Genomic DNA, 13,503 nt, shown 5'->3' on the forward strand with positions numbered 1-13,503 from the left:
ACAGTACATCATCTATATTTTCTCGGTAACTTTCAAATGAAACTTATGACAGCGACAAAAATGACAGCATTTCGGAATAACAGTTGCTAGCATAGTCGCGGACTTGGAAATTAAAAAGTCGTCTACGTACAGACAACCTATCAAATGATAACGTTTGTTTCGAGGAGTGATTGTTTTGCATAATACTGAAACATAGATTGAGCTAGCAGGCTATACTCTCTCATTCAGGTTGTTCGATTGCCATGCTAACCTAGGCTACGTTCACACTACTCCGTATTCGTTTCGCTCCATTTTCGTTGATGAAAAGGTTGTCCGTTCACACTAATCCGTTTTCATATGAATACGCTGTGAATACGATAGGTGTTCACACTACTCCAACAAAAACGCTGTTGGTGGCCTCATTTTTGGAAAGAGGCGTTCACGAATCCTCAACAAATTAGCGTCATTATAAATGAAATTAAATAAAAGTAAATCGGGAAAAACTTTGTTGTAACAGCTACCAGTCCATTGTGAATTCTCAATTTCAAAATTTTTGAGATTTGGTGTGCTACAAAGCACGCAATTTGTTGCCGTTGTTAGCGTATTCAAATGTCTCCATTTTTGGTATCCACACTGAAAACGGAGCGTATTCAATACGCACTGTATTCGAAAGTATCCGTTTTCATTAGCGTTTTCAAACGACTCCGTTTTCATACCAGAGAAGTGAGAACGCAGGGCAAGAACAGATTAGTTTGACTCCGTTTTCATTGGAAAACGGAGTAGTGTGAACGGGCCCCTAGTCTCCTGAGAAACTTCAGAGAAGCATCTGTTCAGGACGCCATTGCTACCCAATAAAACGTCATCTAGAAACCAATGCTGAGCGGAAATTGTGATTGACAAAGTCCACTAAAAGTTGCTAATAGTAGAACTTGCTTTTACTACTGCGGACTCTTGACAAGGAGAAAAGTTATAAAGGAGACTCTTATTTTATAAAGAAACTGAATATCTAGATACTGATACCAAAAGTGTGCCGAAAACACATTCCGATGTTCATTGGAACATCAGGAAAGGATAAACAGATATTAGCCGGTAAGGAATAAAATCAGACGATATCACAGCATAAAGGTGACATGTTGAATTAGTACATCATTTTATACATCATCGAGCAAAAACAACATATAAAGCAAACAAACCATAGTGACAAGGCATAGCTAGGGTGCTCTCGTGGGAATTTAAAAGCTCTTTAAAAGGGTATCGATATGGGCCCTAGTATCTTCAAGTGTTGAAATGTTTTAGCCTCTTTAGCGCAGGAATACTATAGATCCAACGAATAAATGCAGATAAAATTAACAGTGATATCGTTGGACTTTCTTTAGCAGTTTACAATTACTCGAATATTATAAGGTTAGATTTCTACCTTAAGATTCGGACTTGATAAAATTAGTGTAAACTTTGAGCCAAATATTGAATGTTACATAGGCGCGTGCCTTCCCCAAAACATGTTCCATTACACCACTATGTAGCTAATGATAAACTTCAATTACCGAGCGTAAAAATACCAAATTTCACAAGAATCTTACTACCACCATTAAGAGTAACAGACTTAAAAACAATGAGGCATGATTAAAGAACCTGACATAAACAAGGTTAGTTTTAGGATAAAGCATACCATTCGAATACCAAGGAGGCATGGATTGCTACAAACAACTGACATTTTAATCGCTTACATTAAGAAACTTCGACAAGGCGTGTAATTTTTTCATAATACAAGAAAACGAATTCTGTTCAAAATCATATCTACTAATTACTAAATACTTCTAAAGTTGGTTGCCAGTGACATACACTCACTTCAACACATCAGCATGGTTAGTATAAAGCAGCGCGCCACTACTGCCCAAAATACATCCCTGAGGTCTCGGCCTAGCTGCATCAATGCTTGCAGATTAGGCCTAATTGACTCCAGCCGCAATGAAAAGATCTGCATGGCAATCGTTGAATCCACTCAACAGAAACTTTTGTCAGCAAAGGCCGTGAAGTAACAAACAAGAAACACAAACCTTCTAGACACTGCTTAGCTTCAGAAGACCTTTTTCACAGTCATCGTGATGCAAGTCGGTTGCTCTTAACAATTCTTGCTTACACTCATCTTCCTGCGAGATGCCGTGTGATACCTCGCCGCCGCCCGTACTTTCTGCATTGACGTGCTTTTGATTTACTGCAAACATCGAGCCTTCAGGGATATCCTTTTGCACCATGTTCTTTGAATCGCTATTTAATCCGTTAGCGGGTGACAGATGGGTCCTAACCTAGCCAGAAAATAGAGGCTCTTCAATACTTTCATCAAAAGAATGAGCTGAATCTCTCCAAACATCGAAACAAGCCAAGGTAACCAAGGAAAAAGTAACTTCAAACGCACGTGCACATGTCTATTTCAAGCACCCTTTCTGTATACAGCAAGAACAAAAGATAAGAACATGGAAGAAAAATAAGGTAGAAACAAACCTCTGTTTTGACTGCACCATATGTACAGGGATCTTCTGGGACGAAAAATTCTCTCCGCCTGATCAAACTGAAAATTACATCAGTAGGTTAGATAGCATTCAAAGACTGGACCCATTTAACGCAGGAGACTGGTTTAAGTTATCGATACTTATTGGCGAAGGAGTTACTGCTGTGGCATTGTCATAATAACAAGTGCGGAGCGTTGAGTTGAGATATGTTATGCTTCTAAATATACGCTGAGAAAATAGTTCGATATAAAAGGAAATTGTTTCACAAAAGTCTCCTCGATTGAGTTAAACTGCAAACCTACGTGTACAACAGATATTTGCAGAAACGGATTTTGTTGCTCGTTATCTTTACACAAAAACACAAAGTTTAGATTAAGAGATAACAAAAAACTTGCTTAGCAAAAAGATCCGAAATACGATATTATCAACAAGTTCCTGAGGACACGTATGAACTACTGGCTGGGATCTGGCTTGAGAGGGATCCTTACAAAGACAAGCATCAAAACCATATAAAGACATTACCTGGGATGAACTGGCCCACAAATTATTTCAAGGCAGTTTCCTGTAACTGATCCGGCACTATAAGGATTTTCATTTGCTTCGCCCCTTTTTGCTGCCCAAGTTCCTTTTATCTGAAAAGCAATATATAATACAAATACATGAAACACAAAAAGAAATAGCGATTCTTAGATTGCAATCATTTCAGTTCGCCTTGATATCGAAGCCAAAGTTTGGAAGCAAGCTTGTGAAAAAAAAAGGAAAAGATCTGCTCAAAGCATGGAAATTTTGACGGACTTAACTAAGAAGGTTTCCTAACATTGGATTTAGCTAATCAAAAGTCGATACTAAATAGAAACTAAACGATACTAAACGAAATTTCTAAAAATAGATTTTGGTGACGTCACACTTAAGAACTCTATTAGGCAGCAAGATGAACCAATGAACCACCCTCACATCTGAAGCACATGGGCACATAAATAGGTACCTCATAGATACAGGCACTTTTTGCAAATTTCGTTAAATAGACAATGAAAAATTGATGGCTTACAAAGAATCTAGTTTGCTGTTTCCCCTCAAGCATTAAAGTAGGTGGACAACAGTCTTTCATTTTGAAATTACTTTGAAAAAGCAAAAATTTCACAATATACTAAAAGCTTTTTCATCTGACACTCTTCAGAGTATAAAACGTCAGAATAAGGGTCCGAAAGAACACAATGGAAAATATATCCAGTTGTGGGTAGACATAGGCCAATCAGGAAAAGGGCAAGCACATGACCTGCATTGTTGTCCAATCAGTGCTGCGTGCCTATAGAAGTTACAATTTAAGTCCAAGAGAGAAAACGAACTCCTTTTGTCTACACAATGATGGCTTTGATACTCTGAGGAGTGTAAGACTAAGAAAGCTTTTAGTATGCTTGTTGTGAAGTGTTTGTTTTTTCAAAGCCATTTTCAAGTTCTGTACTGCAAAAATTTTCCACATTTTTAAATCACGTTCAAAGGCAAAATGGCACTAAAATCAAATGTTTGCCTATCCATATGCTGATTGGCATGATTCCTGGGCAGCCAAAATCTTTTGTGTAAACTTATGCAAAAGGCCACAATTTCTAATCCAGACCAAGATGGTTTCTTGGGTCAATGAACACACATCAAATAACTTATCCTGGATTTCCTTAGTTTTCCAATTCACTTGCCTAAAACGCAGGTCTTTTTACGGAGGCCCCATGTTTTTTCAAAAATTTAGTTGGAAAAGAACGAGAAAAGTTCAAAGGCAGAATAGGATAACAGGGCAAAACAACTTACATCCTCATTTGTTGTGAGGTTTGATGTGACTAAATAAGTATGAAATCCAGCCAAACCTATAACTGACCAAACTGAAAAGAAACAAACAACAGCAACCAAAGCAGTGAAATGCCGTCAAGGAAAATTATTTCAATAGGCCTTTGATATGGGGTGAAAAACAGCTTTGCTTTTATCTCAGTAGAATCTAGTCCAGTTAATGCATGTTGTTACTTAGCTTTGGGCTAGATTCTCAAGAATTAAGGGATAGATTATCACTACAAAGAATAAGATAAATGAAGAAAACAAGAATACACAAGCATTCAGGATGTCAAGAGCTAACAAGTATGGCAATAAAACTAAACAGTTTGGACACTGATAGGATAACCTTCAAAGTGAATTAAAAAAATTAAATTTCAATATGCAAATTGGAGTTTTGATAGAACTGAAAAAGAGATTTGTGAGTGGCTATCATTTTATGATTTGAAAAGGATATCTTGCTGGTGTTTCTTGTAATGCATCCAAAAAAGAACTTGAACTTCTACTTACTACAAGGAAAAAGACCTATTGTCTAAAAAACCAAGTCATTATTCACATAATGAGAAAATAAAGTTTAGAATCATAATGTTTTGGTTGATTGTGAACATTCACTTAAACGCTTACACAAACACTTAAACAAAAATGTGGCACACTGGACCAAGAGGTAGAAAAAGGCCTAAAATAAGTTGTGGCTGAATAACATCAACCATGCAATGCACTTTTTTTCTGCATAATCCCAAAGTGTTGCATAACATGGCTCCTTTGCAAAAGTTTCTAAAGGCTTTAGGATGTTTCTGGTTAATTTAAACAAACAAAAAATCAAAATATTAGGCTATGATTAAAAATTCATTAGGCTGATGTAAGGATTTGGTTGCACTAATTTGGTGTTACAGACACTTACAATTCTATTTATATCTCCATTAAAACAGGAAATGTTCTGATACATATTCAATTTGCTTTTTAAAAAAAAGGAATAATAGAAATTATATACTTACAAAAAACAAGATGTGTGATGACACATGCAAATATATACACACACAGCAGTGATAAAGACACCAGAAATAGATAGAAATATCGGTAGTTTCTTTTGCCAACACAATTGCCTACCTGCAAATGAAAGAAATTGTTTTAGTGGATAACTATTAATTGAAAAGTAAACTCCCATAAACATATATATATATATATATATATTTATATATATTTATATATATTTATATATATATATATATATATATATATATATATAACATACGTAACATAGGATGCTGCAGAGTAATTGACAATAAGGGCAATTGGTCCAAGGATGATCAGCACCTCAAATGCTAAATGGAATTGAATAAAACCAAAACACAGATACAAATAATGAAGGATATCTAGATCTGAATAGACCTATCTCTTATGTTCTTTCCTATCCCAGAGATTAATTTTTCTCTAAAGACACAAATTCCAACTTTACAGGTTCAAATATGCATTTTTCTAGCATTGAGGAAAATAAAACTATCAGCAAAAACATCCTAGAATTCCTCAGGATAGCCCAATATAAACAGTTATTTTCAATAACCACTTTGAAAGTAATAAAGTTAAGGCATCTCACCCAAGGACAGTGATGATCAAATCTCTCTGAAACAAAAAATATAGATATATTATGAAATATAAAGTATCAAAAAACTATAGACATGAAATTTTATAAACCTAGTTTTACTAATTTGAATCAACATGTTAGGTCATATTGGCATTAACAGCCTTAAAGGCAGCATACAAGCACATGATAAATAAAAAGAGGAACCTGTGAAGGGCCAGTGCTGTTTGGTGTACATTCTTCATATGTTTTAAAACTTCAGGTAGTTTTTGAACTTTAGGTATGAAAAAAAATTTTAACTACTGTCATATGTAACGGTTTCTTACCAACACAGTTGTCACACATACTGCAATGGGAAGCCCTTGGAGGCCTAAATATTTTGCAAGTGTAGCAATATTTGAGCTTCATTGGTTGGCCTTTCAGAGTAATCTCTTGCGTTCTTGGTGGAGATCTATAAACACCAGGCTCTTGGACAGGAGCCTCTGATAATAAAAAAGGAAATGACTAATAAGATTAAATTTTTTAACTTGAAAGCTTTTTAATCAATCAAGCATTAAAAGTCTGTTTTAAATACAAGCTCTAAGCAGGATTTTTCATCTTGGATAAATTTAACAGGGAATCTGATGCAAGTTGGAAAAAAGGAGGAGGGCAAAAATAATTTATAGACCAAATTAACCAAATATTTTGTGAAATGTTCTGTTGCTTTGCAGAAAGTTTAGGGGGTCATCAGAAGCCCTTCATACAACTTGCACTAGGGTAGAAAAATTTAATAAGAATACCAGAAGCAGGCTGATTTAAAAACAAAGAAATATATTTGGTCTTCTTCACTTAAACCTAGCAATTATGCACGAATTAGAAGATACTAATACCAGGTTATATGAAACTCAAAATCATTTTGTGACATCTTTGTAAAATCTGCACAACAAACTAATCAATAACTGATATTAAGTTGTCAAATTGACATTGATCCAGTTTAAGGCAACTACTCTTGATATAATTATATCACTTTCAGAAAATATATACAATGCTTTCTTATACATTTTAGTTTTAGTATACCCACCAATTGTCTTTTCTATATATGTAGACTCTTCAACTGAAGCTCTTGGAATTATTCCAGGATCCATGAAGGCTGTTTTCAGCAATGTTACTATAACTATTATAAACAGCCATCCAGCTATAATTGGTATTGCAGGAGACAACTCTCTAAATAAAAATGGGCAGCTAGAAAAGAGTTAATGTTAATTAGATTATGCTAGAACATACCCCCATATCAATGTATATTCAAATATCCCTAATTTTTATTCAGTGTCAAAATTATTTCAAATGACCAGTGAAGAAGAATGTCTGCCATTCTTATAAATATGTTAGTGATCACCAACTGCCTTACTTATTTATGAATCATGACTACCAAAATGGGGAGGATTCAATTATTTTTAAAAACTTTACTATCTACAGTAGATCCATCTTAAGCTTTAATTCCAAATCTTGCAGTGTCTAATTCTTTTTTAACACAGCTCAGCATCTTCCTTGTCTTTTAAACTCAGAAATAATTCTTTCTCAAGGGGATGCCTTCCAACAAAGCCTACATTGATGGCATTCACAGAGAGATCAACTTGAAAAGGCTTTGTTGCTTGATCCATTCTGGAGTGATATACACAGTATATTTATACATTTTTTAGAAAAATATATATTATACATATTATAGACAGTAATTTAATGCCAAAATTGTTAAATTTGGAGAGCATTGTATTTTGATTAATTCCAATGACAGAGGAGTCATATAAATTATGGAAACTTTTAGTTGTTCATTGGTTGATTTGAAAAAATTGGCAACATTTTTTGACATTATTTTGAGGTTTAATCTCTTTGCATGAATACAATTTTTCTTGTCTCATATGGTGCAAAGAATGGAAAATATATTTATTATTAGACATTTTAAGGCTTCTCAAAGACAAATTCAACATTTGACATTATATATAAGGCAACTCAGAAGGTCAAACATAAGAAAAATCACAAAACATTTCAAGTAATTTTTGCCTAAACCAAGCATCATTTTCTAACATTTTTAGTCTATACGCAATGACACAAGGTTAATTTGAACCCAAATATGAACCCTCATTCTTTTCTGAAAAGGAGTCTTTGGGGCAGAAAAAGTCACATTCACCAAAACATTTCAGTATAAATGATAATTAATATTTCAAGCAGAGTCCGGTTTCCAATAAGGATTTTTTTAATTTTAAAATTCAATTGAATCAATGAATCTTTCAACTCTGGAATTTAGGCAATCAGGAAAGTACTAGATATTGCCAGCAATCCTATGAAAGGTAGACATTCTTTTCACGTTTTTCTCATATTCTCATTACCTATGAAAAAATTTGAGCTTCACTATGTTAAGTTGATTAATGTCAATTAATACCAACTGTTTACTTTCCACTTGGCAGGGGCTTTTCTCCTTTTGATGCATTTAATAAATCTGATAATATATCTATTATCGAATATCCCCAACGCTGGTGTTCATTTAGCGAAATTTGAATATTTGAAGATTCCAATAGGCCAGGCAATTATATATCTAGGAACGGAAATTTCGATAAAAGCCTAATAATTTATTATTTGTCCAAACTGTATACCTAATTCATAAACTTTTCGGTGCAGCAGAAGTAGAAGTCTCAGCGTCATAAATCTACCTTATACACTGTTTTATTCAAGACAACTGCGTCTTAGACAACAGTCTTAGAGGCAAAATTATAAAACCCTTAGCATCGATTTCTATCGATTATTAAGATGACTATTGACAGGGATTGCTGTATTGCAAGTTTTATAGCTTAGAAACAACCTCAGCAGGACGGTCGCATTTTGGCTATATTTAACAGGGCGGCATGAAGCCGCAACACAGCTTCCATCCACCAGAAAAACATAAGAAACTTACATAAATCAGTAGGAGAATCACACGAGATAAATTCAAATCCACATATACTTACTCGAAGATAAAAAAGAGGCCGCTTGTAACAACGATAAGGATGAGCGTTAGCATAAAAACGTAGTTGTTGCTTGACATAATAATCCGCCCATTGCAATAAAATTTGTTTCTGCCAGGAAAGTTCTCCCAATTTCTCTTCTGCATTATTGAATAAATTCGCTGCACCTTAATGTGCAGCTTTATCTACAACTGTGTAAAACTAAGTCAACATCTTTTCTTTTCTATCGATGAATGCTGGAGTAATACATTGCTGGAATGGTGGTCAAATAATTAAGAAATTTACTGCCATCTTTGCTGCGGTACTTTGTCGATTCCTTTCCAACCTTTTCACGCAAAGAACATGAATATTTGGTCAGCGGCTACACTAGTGCGCATGCCCGAAAGGTTTGCATTATCGAGCACGGTCGGTTGAAATATTTCAAGGCCCCCCTACAACTTGGAGGACCGGCCTTTTCTAGCTTCTCTTCTAAGTAACACTTCCAAGTAACTGAAATTTTTTCCTCTTTTGCAGATGACACCATTTTATTTACTTATTTACTGATAGAGTAAACGTTCCGTCAAAACAGGAATTATCACAATTCTCTCTCCTTATTTAGGTAGAATTAGAGTTGCCCTTTCCTTTTTCTTTCTTTTACTTTCTCTATCTTTAAGATTTTATCTTTTCTGGACTTTTCGGGTAAAAAGAGAGAAAAACTTGTAGCAGGTCAAACTCTATGACTTTTTTGTTAATAGCTCTCGCAAAAAATAGGAAAACCACTAACATTAAGTTAAACAATGAAAGTTTCAAAAGAGAAAACAATATCAAATATTTTGGTGATATAATTGGTAAAAATTCAAGCTGGAAAGAACAGGTTAAATAAACTTTCTAAAATGTATTGTAGTTCAATATAAACTGAGAACATGTTTTCAAAAAGTACTCCAAGAGCATTTTATACGGTTCTTATTTCCTACCCTTTTAAACGTGAAAAAAATGAAGGGCCCTGGAACATTTTTCGAAAAGAGATCCATGCGAATCCAACCATTTTTTCTGAAAAAATTACATAACCTAATTCTTGTTTCAACATAACAATCAATACAATTAATTGTAAACAACATTTTAATTGACAAAACTAGCTAAACAAAAAGTATTTTTACAAAGAATGTAATTCCAACATCCATTTATTTGATAATAACAGACCTTCCAACCCTATAGACCTGTAAACTGGGCCAGGCACAGTATATAAACTACCCGAGGCGACACCATGTTTGCAGCAGAAAGAAAGGAAATGTTCGAATTAGAATTAAGAATCTCTAGCATGGGGAGCAGAAGCAGAAGCAGAATAAAGAGTCTTTAGCAAGGGAAGCAGCAAAAAGCAAAGGTCGATAGAAAAAAGCACACAGCTGCACTTAAGAGCCTTTTCAAACGACGATTGATGTTTTTTAGACATTTAATCGAAGTAAATATATCTCTGATTTTTTGATGCGCTTACTTACATGTCCAGGAATTAGCAATATTACCAACCCCCAGGGCTTGAAATAAGATTTTTCATGCTGGCAATAAAAATGAAGTTCAAAATTTCCTGCGAAACTTTTTAGTTGCCAGCTACTGCAAGTGAAATTTTATGCTAGAAATCAACTGTTATATTATCAAAGAATTAATTATTGGCCATCGATTTTGATCATAACTATTCAAAAAGTATCAACTTATTTACACAGTATTTGGTGATCAAGGAGAACTTGATCAACACAACCCTTATAGTTCGTTCCAAGGTTAAGTTAGCAAATCTGAAAATCTCTATGATCTTTGACTTAATTTTATATAAGTACTGGCAAACTAGATACCATTGAAGAATCGATGTTTCCTACATCTATGCAGACTAGCTCTGGGTTATAGTCAGGGCCTATTTTAAGAAATTTTTAATACTGCACATTTATAATTATATTCTTTATAGGAAGTTTTTTTGTTGCAATCAGCAGGCACAGCGCAGCCATTGGGCTAGCAGGAGCCATAGCCTCGCCCTTTTTTTGTAATGATAGGTTAGAAAACTTTTTGGAAAGTTTACTCTAACTTTGCTCTAACGCAAATTGAATCGTATACTCCTAAGGAGTAGCAGTTTATCTTGACTGGGAACCCTTTTTGTTTATTTTCTAGGTGTTCTTTTCTTTCTGTTTTATTACCCCCAAACTAATTTTATCTATCTTTATAGCTATTGATATCTTCTCTGGACCAGATTGTTTATAAAACTTCAGTAGAAATAAGCCAGTACTTTCATAAAGGGGCGTTTTCCGGCGTTCTAGTGGGCGTGGCCTCAAAAAATTTCTGTCACGCCCTTTTCAGCATTCCCACATTTAACCTGGTGCGCGGTCCCTGGCAATCAGTGCAAACTCCTACGAACCCCAGGTGTCTTCTTAGCCATGCAAGCGTAGCGAAGAAATGCCCTGAGTGTTGAACACGTTTATGACGCATAAATCACAAACAGACAGACGATAATATACAAAATCAACAATAACACTTCGTATTTTTATTGTATCTGCTCTACTAGTTTATGGGCAATGCGGGTAAGATGTGTGTTTCGTGTGTTTCGTGGCGATTTCATTCCCTTGGTTAATCTAGGGGTATTTAAGGTTTTGGCATAGCGTGGGTCTCACCTTGCTTGGTGAAGCCACTAACCAACTAGGCTGTTTTATTGTATTTTTCCATCCCTCTCTCCCTCATTCTGCTTCTTTATGCAAAATGCCTTTTCAGTACTACTTTGCGTGTTGAGTTTCTTTTATGGCATCGTTAAACCTTTCATACCTTTAGGCATCTTTTATGCTTTTTAGCGTTTTCTGATGCTATTAGGTAGGACTGGTGCATCGGCTATTAGTGAGGAAAAGAGGCTTTTCCTGTCCATTCCCTCCCATTTATCAATCATTTTGGGGGTAATTGTGTAACTTTCCTAGTAACCCCTCTATGGTAGGTTGAGCAATTTGCGCCGATGCACCAACGGCCCAACTCGCTCTCGATGATGTGGGAACGTAGCCTCATGACTGACCTTCTGATGTCTATGCAGGGCCGTCGCTACGGGGGTGGGGGGTGGGTGTGACACCCCCCAGACCCAAATCTTCGAAAATGGAAGTTTTGTCGTCAACCTCTTAGAAACTGGCAAATTTTCAGAAGAAAGACAGAGTTTTGCCATTTTTAAAAAGATATTATCGGTTGTTGATGACAGCACCAGTCACAGTTGAAATTTGTGAAAAGCTAACGAGAATCTCTCTCGTGCTAAAGGCCAGGCGCGGTCTGGCCCGGTTGGCAAAGTGGCGATCCCCACCGGGCCCTCAGACATGTAAAGTAAAGAAAATTACGGGCCCTTTCTGCAAAAGTTGGAGTGGAGAAGATAATTTTCATAAACTGGAAATTACATACAGTCACAGCTAAGGCCCCTAACATGCGTGCTGGCTTCACAACTAAGCATCAAAATGAAGTCTGTGCGCAGGCCAAAGGGCCCCACTATGACCAACATCCATTATACAGAAATTCTATTTCAAATTTTGCACAAAGACAAATCTGTCCTACTTTCTAGAGAAATAATTTGAAACTGTATGTAGAGATCAAGGAGCTGTTGTTTTTAGTTAGTTGTCTAGAGTCGCCATTGTTACGTTTCTAGCTAAGAATGACCTTCCACACATGATTGAACGTTCCCTAGGGTCATATCACTTTAAGGGAGGAAAGTTGCGCAGGAAGAAAGCTTCTCAAATTGGGAAATTTTGGAACCAACTTTGCGAAAGAAGCGAAATAGGAGCTTTGCAAAAAACAAACTTTGGCGTTTTAGTGAAAATCATGGACTTTGCGTGGAAAACATTTCTATTCAATTGATGTTTCCTTCTATTTTTGTTCCACATGATACCAGCAAAACAACGAAAAAGATGTTAAATTTGTCCAAAAGAATAATTCTTCGTCAAAGTTTTCCTGAGGATCAACAGCAAAATTTTCTGGATATTTCACAAAAATAAATTTTCGAAAATTTAGTATTTCAGGAAGTTTTGCGTATCAATCATCCGCGATTTTAGGCCATAAACGCTAAAAACGCAAAGGTTCCTTCCCTCGAAAGTTTCTTCCCGTGAAAATTTCTTTCCGCAAAAGTTTATTCGTTGAAAGTAGTAAGCAACAGTTAAAGGTCTTCCCTGCTGCCCTTTAAGTTTTTCTTTTCTCTGAAACCCTCTGCAATGTGCATGCTTAAAAGCTATAATGAAGTTTTTCTGTTTGCTAATTGTTAAATGAACAACGTGTTTAGAATACTAAAGTTTGGTACAGACTAAGGAATCTGTATCGTTTTAAGTTCTCTCAATGATGTTTTAGTGTGAATAAGTTTGTAGGTTACTAGATTTCAAATTGTAGCCAAGATACTAACCTAGACAAAAGAAAAGAACATTCAGGTTGAATTTTTGATTATTTTCTTGGCTCAATTTCAGAATACTATATATATATACATTTATATATTAGGTAAGCTTGAAAATGTTGCAAAAATTGTCACATTAGGATTGTTATTTTGAACTGTTATTAGAGTTTCTTAGAGTTACAAATAGAACCATTGTTTTGCTGTTATTGTGCAGAGTTTAACTGCATACATAGAATCCTTGATTTAAATAGAGAACCACAACCGTCAATAATTGATTTGAATTGT

General features: G+C 35.3%; 1 protein-coding gene across 2 annotated transcripts; it reads right to left on the reverse strand.

The window, feature by feature from the left end:
- Positions 1 to 1,091: 1,091 nt before the first annotated feature.
- On the reverse strand, positions 1,092 to 9,209 carry LOC135685068 (palmitoyltransferase ZDHHC14). Of its 2 annotated transcripts, none has more exons than XM_065200817.2 (10): positions 8,862 to 9,208; positions 6,944 to 7,104; positions 6,210 to 6,365; positions 5,899 to 5,924; positions 5,300 to 5,411; positions 4,762 to 4,813; positions 4,290 to 4,392; positions 3,012 to 3,121; positions 2,482 to 2,548; positions 1,092 to 2,285 (listed from the first exon to the last, which is right to left on the reverse strand). In XM_065200817.2, the coding sequence occupies exons 1-10, from the start codon at positions 9,002 to 9,004 to the stop codon at positions 2,040 to 2,042; spliced, it is 1,176 nt and encodes a 391-aa protein (XP_065056889.2). In that variant the 5' UTR covers positions 9,005 to 9,208; the 3' UTR covers positions 1,092 to 2,039. The 2 variants fall into 2 exon arrangements, with proteins under 2 accessions (XP_065056889.2, XP_065056890.1); XM_065200818.2 differs by having other exon boundaries at positions 2,121 to 2,280; positions 8,862 to 9,209.
- Positions 9,210 to 13,503: the final 4,294 nt, after the last annotated feature.

This window comes from Rhopilema esculentum, chromosome 15, assembly GCF_057945365.1.
Source record: "Rhopilema esculentum isolate cy_ngs chromosome 15, ASM5794536v1, whole genome shotgun sequence".
Lineage (NCBI taxonomy): Eukaryota > Metazoa > Cnidaria > Scyphozoa > Rhizostomeae > Rhizostomatidae > Rhopilema > Rhopilema esculentum.